The following is a 12,356-nucleotide window of genomic DNA, read 5'->3' on the forward strand; positions in this document are numbered from 1 at the left end:
TACTTTCAACTTGTAGTACAAGCGCAACCCGGTGCGTGGAAAAAGCCTCTGTCTAGCAAAGTTAATGCGCGAGCAGGATCGCTAAATAGCGCTCCACTCATAGTCTAGCCCCAAATATGTTTAGCTAGCTCCCAGAAGTACCTTTTAAACGGCATGCTATATCTGAATCTTGGCAGTTTAAGTTTGATGTTGGTGTTCTTTTAAAGGGACAGTCTACACCAGAATTTTTATTGTTTTAAAAGAAAGATATTACCCATTCCCTATTTTTACATAACCAACACAGTTATAATAATAATACATGTTTTACCTCTGTGATTATCTTGTATCTAAGCCTCTGCAAACTGCCCCCTTATTTCAGTTCTTTTGAAAGACTTGCACTTTAGCCAATCAGTGCTTACTCCTGTGCGTGAGCACAGTGTTGGTAAAAAAAACGTCAAAATGCATTCATTAAGGTGCTGCCTTCAAGGTCTAAGAAATTTGCATATGAACCTCCTAAGTTTAGCTTTCAACTAAGAATACCAATAGAACAAAGCAAAATTGGTGATAAAAGTAAATTGGAAAGTTGTTTAAAATCACATGCCCTATCTGAATCATGAAAGTTTATTTTGGACTAGACTGTCCCTTTAAGGGATATACATAAACAATACAAGTAAAATGCACAGCCCAATTGAAAACTCTAGGATTTATTAACCCCTTAAGACTGACATATCCCATAACCGACAGCAGGGATGCTGTGCTAGAACTGCATACCTCACTTCCAGAGGCATGCAGATATAGTGCAGTCTTGCTGAAATCGGAAAGACCTGCGCTATATCTGGCGCCTGTATATTCGCATCTGAACAACCTCCGACGTGCAGGGTACATTGGTTGTTGTTAATGTCGACAACTAAAGTCAGTAGTTGTAATTATGGAGACAACAAATTACTTTCACTCTCCCTCAAAATCCTTCAAAAAGACTCATCACAGGAATACATTTATTAGTATAACTGACCCATTTGTCACAGTTGGAATCAGTTTCAAGGCCTGTTGATTTCATTTGATTTTAATTTACACTCAGGTAAATATGGCGTTAGCAGCTTTAAGCTGTTTGTTGCTGCAACTCTAGAAGCAGGCTATGACATAATATTTGTTGTTAGCAAAATCATTACAATGTTTTGCAGTGGATTAGTTTGTGGTCTGGCACCAAGCAGATTATCAGCGCTTAAATCCAAAGGTCATAACCCTGCACTGGGATAAGAATTTTTGGGTTAGAGAAGCAAGCAGATTTAGGGATAGATTACAAGTGGAGTGCAAACGTTAAAGGGGTTTATGCTCATCAGGCTTAACGCTCGTATTACACGTTGAAAGTAAGAGCGATCACGTGAGTGCAATCACGATTGCACCGCGACATCAGAGCTCTGGTTAACTGTTTTGCAAAACATAAAAGTTGCACAAAACACATAAACAAATACATGACACAAAGTATAGTTACATTCATAATAACATGATCTAATAAAAATTATAATAAAAAAAAATATTGCACACAAAAGTTATAAGGGCTCAAAGATATTAGGTCTCAGGTGTACATGTATAAAGATGTAGATGCATGTGCGTGTATATATATATATATATATATATATATACAATATATATATGTGTGTGTGTGTGTACCTATGTATTTATGTATTTATATCACTATATATGTATTCACAGATATATATACACATATAAATACATAAATACATATGTATAAATATATATAGAAATTTATAGAAGTGCATTGAAGCCATTTGCCGTTAAGTAGATGAAAACATGTAAAAGCATATTTATGCAATATTAATTTTTAATAAAGGTTTTAACTATCTATTTACTGTAATATATTTCACATTCCAATGTTCTGCATATAGTGGAATATGTTCTATGTATTTATAAATAGAAATTCCTATATATATCTGTATATATCTATACCTTTAAATATACATACACAGTCATGGCCAAAAATATGGGCACCCCTGCATTTCTGCCAGATAATGCACCACCTTACCCAGAAAATTGTTGCAATTACAAATGTTTAGACAAAAAATAACTAAAATCAATTGCTTCCTCTAACCATCAATGAGTTTCTTACACCTCTCTACTGGAATTTTGGATCACTCTCCTTTGCCAACTGCTCCAGGTCTCTCAGATTGGAAGGGTTCCTTTTCCCAACTGTTGTTTCAAGATCTCTCCACAGGTGCTCTATGGGATTGAGATCTGGACTCATTGCTGGCCAGTTCAGTACTCACCAGCGCTTTGTCTTAAACCATTTCTGGGTACTTTTTGACGTGTGCTTTGGGTCATTGTCCTGCTGTAAGATCCATGACCTCTGACAGTGACCAAACTTTCTGACACTGGGCCCTACATTGCACCACAGAATTCTTTGGTAGCCTTCAGATTTAAAGGGACACTGTACCCAAAATTTTCTTTCGTGATTCAGATTGAGCATGAAATTTTAAGCAACTTTCTAATTTACTCCTATCATCAAATTTTCTTCATTCTCTTGGTATCTTTATTTGAAATGCAAGAATGTAAGTTTAGATGCCGGCCCATTTTTTGGTGAACAACCTGGGTTGTCCTTGCTGATTGGTGGATAAATTCATCCACCAATAAAAAAGTGCTGTCCAGAGTACTGAAAACAAAAAAAAGCTTAGATGCCTTCTTTTTCAAATAATGATAGCAAGAGAACGAAGGAAAATGATAATAGGAGTAAATTAGAAAGTTGCTTAAAATGGCATGCTCTTTCTGAATTACAAAAGAAAAAATTTAGGTACAGTGTCCCTTTAATTATGTCATGCACACAGTCAAGACATCCAGTGCCTGAAGCAGCAAAGCAAGCCCCAAACATCAGTGAACCTCCACCATGTTTGACTGTAGGGACTGTATTCTTTTCTTTAAAAGCCTCATTTCTTTTTCTGAAAACATTAGAATGATGGGCTTTACCAAAAAGCTGTAATTTTGTTTCATCTGTCTACAGCACATTCTCCCAAAAGTATTTTGGCTTCCTCAGGTAAGTTTTGGCAAACTCCAATCAGGCTTTTTCTGTGTCAGCAGTGGGGTCCTACTGGGTCTCCTACCATAGCGTACCTTTTCATTCAGATGGCGACCTATAGTGCAAGCTGACACATTTGTACCCTGTGCCTGAAGGTCAGCTTGAATTTGTCTGGAAGTTGATCGAGGTTCTTTATCCACCACTGGAACAATCCTTTGTGCAATCTTTGATCAATTTTTCTCTTTCGTCCATGTCCAGGGAGATTAGCTACAGTACCATGGGCTTTAAACTTCTTGACAATGTTGCGCACAGGGGACACAGGAACATTAAGATCTCTGGAGATGGACTTGTAACCTTGAGATTGTCCATGCTTTTCCATAATTTTTGTTCTCAAATCCTCAGACAATTCTTTGCTGCTCTTTCTCTTCTCCATGCTCAGTGTGGCACACAGAGCCACACAACACAAAGGTTAAGTCAATTTCTCACCATTTTAACTGGTTGCCGGTGTGATTTGTATATTGTCAGCAGGTGTTAATTGATACAGGTGAGTTTAATTACAAATTACAGGAGCATCACAAACTTTGAATGCAATTATTTCTTACAATTTTAAGAAGGTGCCAATAATTTTGTTCAGTCCATCTTTGGAGTTTTGCGTGGAATGTGTCAGATTTGGCTTTTTTTCTCTACTTTTTTGTGTCATACCAATACAAACAAAAAAAATAAACATGAGAATGCCTAAACATTTGTAATTGCAAAAATGTTATGGGTGAGGTGGTGCATTATCTGACAGAAATGCAGGGGTGCCAATATTTCTGGCCATGACTGTATGTGTGTGTGTTTATATATACTATATATATTAGAGCTGCAACAACTAATCGTCATAATCGATAATAATCGATTATGAAAATAGTTGTCAACGAATCTCATATCGATTAATCGGTTTGCAATTTGTTGGTCTGTGCACTACTCCAGCTGCTTTATAACACTGAGCTCCTGCACATGGTATTGTGTTTTATGGTTATGTCCTTAGCCTAAAGGACGTCACTTTTTCAGGACAGTATACGTTTACAACTACCCCTGGCTTATGTGCAACCCAGATATAATAGTCATCATTTGGATTGTTTATATTAAATCTGGTGATTTGGAACTATGATTTTTTGATATAGTGCAGAGCTTGTTGTTTACACCTTGCCCCTAGATTGATTGGGAGTTATTTAAATTGATGTGCACTATTATCTGTTTGCACAATTATTAGCGTATTGCCTTGCTTTTGCTGATTATATGTACTGTATAAATAATGTGTAAGGCTTTGTCCTATTGATATACAGTGCTTAGCGCTTTTGATTATTTTTTTTTAATAAATTGTGATAATATGTTCCAGATTCAACCTTTAAAAGTAAATATTCCGTTATTTTTAGAGCGGACTAGATATTTCCCCTTACCTTTATAGCTGGTTATTTACCACTGCATATAGATATTCAAGATATTTTTTATGTTAGAATGAAGTCAAGGGTTACTTTATTGAGAGGCCCCTTGCCAAGGTAGAAAAACACTTAGCATTGGTGAAGAGCTAACAAAGATAAATATCCCACTTTGGTGAAATTGGCAAAACCCTACTTATACACCTCAACAGCCTTTTCTCTGCTGCAGGAAATATAGCTGCCAAACAGAGAACCAGACTTAGCCAGAAGCATGTGGACATGTTGAGATTTTTGCATTTCAATGCAAAGTTTCTGAAAGAGTGAATAACAGAATGTTATTAACAGTGATAGCATAACTCTTTCTAGTTCTACCTCTTTTCATACAGTTTGTGGTTTTGTTTTGTTTAATTATAAAAACTGTGCTCTGCTGCTTAAAAATTGAAGAAACGGTTGTGTTAATGTAAAGTTTTAGTCTGAAGTTTATATTTGTAACACTCATTATGTGGATTTTATTTAAAACATAGAAAACTATTATTGATTCTCTTTTATCCGATTAGTCGATTAATCGAAAATATAATCGTCCGATTAATCGATTATGTAAATAATCGTCTAGTTGCAGCCCTAATATATATATATATATATACACATACATACAAAGAGAAATGCACTCACAGAATGAACAACCAGCTCAATACCATTGTTAGTCTGTTCTACGGCGATTTACCACCTGGTTGCAACATCTTTTTAGCCCAGTAATGCTTTTTCACAGAGTAGAACTTTTCCTGTAGTTTATCAGTCTGATCCCGCCTATACACCTCACTGACGAGGCGCAATGAAGGCCGAAACGATCATCTGGAGTTGCTGTGTTCCTTGTTCAGAGAGGAATTGCCTGGTATTTCGGCGCTGGACTGACGGTAATAGGCGGGATCAGGACTGATAAACTACAGGAAAGTTCTACTCTGTGAAAAGCATTACTGGGCTAAAAAGCTGCACCCAGGTGGTAAATCGCCATAGAACAGGCTAACAATGGTATTAAGACGGTTGTTCGTTCCTGTGAGTGTACTTATATCTGTGTGTGTATATATATATATATATATATATATATATATATATTATTTTAGTTATTAAAACTACCAGCAGTCTATATTGTACTCATATATGGTAAGCACTTTCTTTTTGCATTATTTGTACTGTACATCTTTTATTTCAATAAAGCTGGTTTGAAAAAAAAAAAAAATTCCCACACACCTTAGAGAGGCACAATAAAATGCTGCACATTGTCTAAACATATCTTTCATTTGCAGGATTTGCTTAACATGCATTTTTTTAAAGGGACATGAAACCCAAAGATTTTCTTTCATGATTTAGGTAGAACATACAATTTTAAACAATTTTCCAGTTTACTTCTATTATCAAATGTGCTTCATTCTCTTGGTATCAGTTGTTGAAGGATCAGCAATGCACTACTGGTTTCTAAATGAACACATGGGTGAGCCAATGACAATTGGTATATAAATGCAGCCACCAATCAGCAGCTAGAACCTATGTTCTTTGCTAGATAAACCTTTCAGAAAAGGATAAAAAGAGAAGGAAGCAAATTAAATTATAGAAGTAAATTGGAAAGTTATTTAAAATCACATGCACTTTCTGAATCATGAAAGAAAAAATTTGAGTTCCATATCCCTTTAATATACATTTAGAATGATTAAAAAAATATAAGTTCTGGGGTAAACTCTAGGTGCTATGTGATGCGCCTGCGTCATTCGCAGGGGAAGTATGAAAACCACCAACATATTACACAGTACCTGCATGTCCTGCTAGCTGGATCCATGGGTATTTCTTCTTGAAAGACATAACAAACGGGGACCAGTGCACCATGTTCTTGATCTTTCTCCATGATTTGCTCTGTAATAGAAAAACAATGAATTACCTTAATGTTATAATACAGCGCACTAACAAGTAAATCAAACGGCAACAGAATATATTTTCTACCAATAAGAGTCACTGGATTTTATATATCTGTCCCTAACTGACCACAGCAAAGGAGATAAGATAAACTAGCAAGGGTATTTTTACAGGATAGGTTCCTACACAGCAAAACAATTTAAACAAACAAAATGCTTTTAAAACGTATTTTGCAATAGAGAGATTTTTTTTCTTTCATGATTCAGATAGAGCATACCATTTGAAACAAATTTCCAGTTTACTTCTATTACCAAATTTGCTTTATTCTTATGTTATCCTTTGTTGAAAGAGCAGCAATGCTCGACTGGGGGCTAGCTGAACACATTTGGTGAGCCAATGACAAGAGGTATATATGTGAAGCCACCAATCAGAAAGCGCTACCTGGGTGATGAACCAAAAATGGTCCGGCTCATAAAGGGACACTGAACCCAATTTTTTTCTTTTGTAATTCAGAAAGAGCATGCAATTTTAAGCAAATGTCTAATTTACTCCTATTATCAATTTTTCTTCGTTCTCTTGCTATCATTATTTGAGAAAGAAGGCATCTAAGCTTTTTTTTTGGTTTCAGTAGTCTGGAAGCACTTTTTTTTTATTGGTGGATGAATTTATCCACCAATCAGCAAGGACAACCCAGGTTGTTCACCAAAATGGGCCGGCATCTAAACTTACATTCTTGCATTTCAAATAAAGATACCAAGAGAATGAAGAAAATTTGATAATAGGAGTAAATTAAAAAGTTGCTTAAAATTTCATGCTTAATCTGAATCACAAAATAATTTTTTTGGGTACAGTGTCCCTTTAAGCTTGCATTCCTGTTTTTCAAATAAAGATACCAAGAGAACAAAGAAAATTGATAATAGGAGTAAATTAGAAAGTTGCTTAAAATTGCATGCTCTATCCGAATCATGAACGAAAAAAAATTGGGTTTAGCATCCCTTTAAACACACACAAGCAACAGTACAATAACAACATGCTTTTACACATTAGATGATTATGTTTTTGTAATTTGATATCCCTTTAACTCCTCACTGTGAAGCCTTCCTATGGAAGTGGTTATACATTAAAATATTCTTAATAAAACAGGTTTAAACACATAGTTGCAGAGGTTTGAACACATTGTTATATGCAAGTAATACTTCTAAAATAAAATATAGCAAACATATTTTATTTTTATTTATTTTTTAATTATTCAAACACATTTTGATATAAACATCAGATGCAACGAAGAAATAACGTCTTCCATATTCACTTAAAATATTTTACTGCTCTATTATTATTGTACATTATCGTAGAGACCCTAAATTTGTTTTTAGGTCAAGCACATTTGCACTTCTTCTAAGGAAGCTGTGTATTGTTTTAGGCAAAATGCATTGCGTTTAAATCAGTGATTTTGTACATATATTTTAAACATTTGCCTGGAACAATTTGGGTCTTACAGCATCATAGATTAACACATTCACTACCACAAATCGCAAATCTATATAAACAAAATAAAATATATCCTTGTATATATAATAAGGGGAAGTTTCCCTCCAGTAATATATGTATTGCAAGTTTTCAAAATAGTCAAACTTAAAAATCCTCTTAATCTCTCTTTATATATTTTACTTTGGGACTGTTGCTTTTCTTTTTTAACATAAAGGACTCCATTACACATGCGCCGTCACCCGCAAAAGCCGCTGCTGCTGCTTTTTATGCTTATAAAAGCAGCATATATATATATATATTGGATATGTTTTGGTATCCAATATACAGCACCGCATATAAATGTGGCACGTATATTTCACCCGTTGGCTGCAATTTTTACTCCAATAAACTAACATAGAACCGCGTCACAAATCGGTATCACATATTCAGCGCAAGGACTTACGTGGCGAAAATGGAAAAAAATTACTCTATTTTCACCTTGCCACACAAAGGCAGCTGCAGCAAGCCTTGCGCTGAGAATGTGAGCATCGTAAACACCTGAAAATATTACTCGCGTAACTCCTGAAAATATTAACTGACACATAAAGCATGCGCAATATCTATCTACCTGTCAACCGCAATTCCCCACCGCAATAACTAATAAAGTATATTAACCCCTATATACGCCATCAAACCCACATCGCATAAAATAAAAAAAGTATTAACCCCTATATCCGCCATCAAACCCACATCTCAACTAATAATTCAATTATTAACCCCGAAATCAGCCTAACCCCAACATCGCAAACTACCTAATGTATTAACCCCTAATCCGCCAGCTCATCTTTGCTTTAGCACCTGCTGATTCGTGGTTAAATGTAGCCACCAATCAGCAAGCGCTATCCAGGGTGTTGAACCAAAAATGGGCCGACTTCTATGCTTACATTCAAATAAAGATACCAAGAGAACAAAGAAAAATCGATAATAGGAGTAAAATTACAAAGTTGCATAAAATTGCATGCTCTATCTGAATCATACAAGAAAAAAATTGGTGTGTCCCTTTAACCACGCTCTTTAAGATGAGATTGTGTTTTATTTTTTTGCACAATGACGTACAAAAGATAATGAACCATGTGCTATCAATTGTGTTCCACTTGTTATCTAGCCCTAAATGTTGTAATTTATGTTAGATTAAGATTTCATAATATAAACTGATAACCTCTCATGACTAGGAAGTACAGGAGAATGTGTTCTAGAAAGAGAAACTATCCCTCTAAAACAGGGATATGTGAGACAAAAAAACACTAGGCAGCTAATAAACTTGTACATGCAGAGTGACACATGCAAACATATACAACCATGCTACAAATGATTCCTTCAGACCTGTCGTGTGTACACAGTTTTACAAATTTATGTGAGGCTGTATTTGTAGCAGCCCACTCACATTGTGTGTTGTCTGTCAGTTTGTCTTTAAAAGTACCCTGGGACGCCCATTTATCTGCACTGACAGATACTTTCAACTGCAACAAATAGTGTGTCAAGAATCTAAAAAAAAAAAAATATTGAAACATTTCTTTTGAAATTCAGTGTTTCTTGTTTATATGTTTCTTATAAAGATGTGTGCCTATTCAGTTGTAATAATGTAGAGAACAATGTGATTGCGCTATAATTATGTGACCTGGCCTTTCCAATACACTCTGATTATCAGAAATCATCTTGTCAAATACTGTGTGTTTGTTCTGTCATCCTCACAAAATGCTTTATTATGAATATTCAACCACCCACACATTCTGAATGTGAAATTCAAGCAACTGTATGGTTAACCCTTCAGCAACTGAAGATCGGGCTACAATGAATGGAATGGGACATTTTCAATGTTCTCATGATCACTATAAGCTATTCATTGTTCATCTACAGCATGTCTTTTTATTCTTGTTTCGGCGAAAAATGGCCCTAAATGCCAGTCCTGTTTTTCTGATCACAGTCTTGATACTTAACACATTTAAGGGGACATATTTCATTTATCAAATTCAATACTTTTCCATGCATTACTTGAGTACCCCAAAGCTTTTTGAATGTAACAGTGATTTTGTGCTTGAGCAAAACACACCATGAGCTCGCTTCCATTGAGCCATAATTCCGATTGCGTGCGCTCGCAAACCGATAAATATGCTGTCGGAAGCAATATCATTTATCGACTGTTTCCAATGTCGCGTTATACCTCAATATCGGCAGCCGGACTTTGGCTGCCGAAAATATCTTTGCGTCCCATAGAAAGTAAAAGAAGCCATTAATCGATAAATTATACCAGGTTTCCAATGAAAGCGCAAAACATTAATACACTGTCGGAGGCTGTCGATACATTGAGTAATATTATACCCAACTCAACTAGGGTCTAAAAGAGGAAAATTTTGCTTTTTGGGACCTATTTTCTATTGAAATTATAAAACATGCAAATAATGCAAGTGTTTTAATGTAGAAATAAGGAATAGTTGAACTTATATTCTAATAAAAATATCAGTATATATTTAAATATAATAATATATGCAAGAATATATATACAGAATTCAAAATAGACCTATGCCTAGGGCAGTAATACATATTACTTATATTTATGAAGTGGTAAATATAATTATATTAACAAATAGTATTTGATTATTGTTAAAAATATGGATAAGTGTATCTTTATTTTTCTTGAGAGGTGATCACAGGTAAGGAGCATGGACGTTTAAACGTAAATTCTATAGTGTAAGGTTGGGTTACTTTAGCAACTAATTGATTTTCAAGAAATCCGACGTCAGATGGAAGCGTTAACACAACGCTAACTTACAGCTACACGAAAAGAGCGACTGCATGCAATGCGCAGAATATTTCAATGGAAACCTGGTACTAAAATGGATCCGTAAATTACTTTTAGCTGTCGGCCGCTTCGGTAGCTTACGGCTCCATTTTTAACGGCTCAATGGAAGAGAGCTCCATATTGGATGACAACAAATACAAACACTTCCTGCTCAATCAATACAAGTTAAACAAATGATTAAAGGGACATGAAACCCATTTTTTTCTTTCATGATTTAGGTAGAACATACAATTTTAAACAACTTTCCAGTTTACTTCTATTATCAAATTTGCTTCATTCTCTTGGTATCATTTATTGAAGGAGCAGCAATGCACTACTGGTTTCTAACTGAACACTTGGGTGAGCCAATGACAAAAGGTTTATATATGCAACCACCAATCAGCAGCTAGAACCTAGGTTCTTTGCTGCTCCTGAGCTTACCTAGATAAACCTTTCAGCAAAAGATAACAAGAGAAGGAAGCAAATTAAATAATAGAAGTAAATTGGAACATTGTTTAAAATGGTATGTTCTGGCTAAATCACGGATGTCTAATTATGACTTTACTGTCCCTTTAATAATAAAATAAATAGCTATCATAAACAATCTGGAACTTGATTGGTAGTTTGGAATTGGCACAAGGTGTATGGAAAATGGGATCAGTTCTCAAAGAAAAAAGCAGCACACAAAGTAACATTATTATTGGAAACATTTGTTAAGATTACATATAAAGATGCAGTGAGTATGCAATAAAAACATTGCCTCTATGAATTCTTAAAGGGACATTGTAAAAAATATGTGAAGAGCAGCATGTTTAAAAATATTTTTTAGCCTAAAAAAAAAAGGTTAAGTAAGAGATATGTACGTTTCAGTTGCCTGCTTTATGCTAATTTTCATTGGCTGATTTGGACAGCTCCCACAGCTGTATTGGTAGAGAAGGAAACACCAAATAATTGGTTTATTCAGGATTAATATATATTCCAAACACACAAGATGCTATTTATCTTCCTGTTGCAAAGGTTAAACTGTGCAAGGGGAAATGACAGCACACTTATCTTTAGATATTAATTTCAGTTAAATGCTAGCAGCAAAAACAATCTTAAACTTATGACCGGCAACCCTCTAGAACTCAAAATCAGCCTCTTGTAGGTAATAATAATAAACTGAAATGGGTGTAAATGCCCAAAATATTACAGTGTTTTGTTTTTTTCTCATTTGGGTCATTACATTTTTAGGCACCAAGCAGAAATTTATGTTTTAATCCAGATTCAGGCTGAGTGAATAACTGAATACAAATGTAATACATAATACAGTTTGGATGACAGCGACTGATAAAAAAAAAAGCATCATGACACATTTTGTAGGAATTGTGCTTCTTTAGCAGATGGATACTACAAGTGCCAAAGCAGAAAAGAAAAAGGACATTTTGCCAGATAATAAAAATTGTAAAACCTATATATTATGTTGGCTTACTAAACTGTATTAAAGTCAACTTTCAATGTCAACTTTTTGCAGAAATGTTGAGTATGCTGAAATGTTTCCTAAACTTGTATGGGTTTTTTTTGTCATTTAATATGAATAAATAAAGAAAAACAAGAATATTATAAGTAGTTAATTTATAAGGTGGGTTTCAATACAAACTTCAACTCTTTTTTTATTAATGGCGGTTTTAGGGTGGTCCCACAAAATTCCAGAGATGCACAGAGGTGACAGCAGCTG

The 12,356-nt window shown here is 34.9% G+C and overlaps 1 protein-coding gene across 1 annotated transcript in view; it reads right to left on the reverse strand.

Annotated features, from left to right (window-relative positions):
• The window catches only part of ITPKB (inositol-trisphosphate 3-kinase B), a 225,568-nt gene that overhangs the window by 96,889 nt on the left and 116,323 nt on the right, over positions 1-12,356 (reverse strand). Inside the window, exon 3 of the mRNA XM_053712624.1 lies at positions 6,234-6,333. Within this exon, the coding sequence (XP_053568599.1) occupies positions 6,234-6,333 (100 nt within the window). The remainder of the gene's footprint in view (positions 1-6,233; positions 6,334-12,356) is intronic.

The sequence above is a fragment of the Bombina bombina genome, chromosome 4 (assembly GCF_027579735.1).
Source record: "Bombina bombina isolate aBomBom1 chromosome 4, aBomBom1.pri, whole genome shotgun sequence".
NCBI classification, from domain to species: domain Eukaryota; kingdom Metazoa; phylum Chordata; class Amphibia; order Anura; family Bombinatoridae; genus Bombina; species Bombina bombina.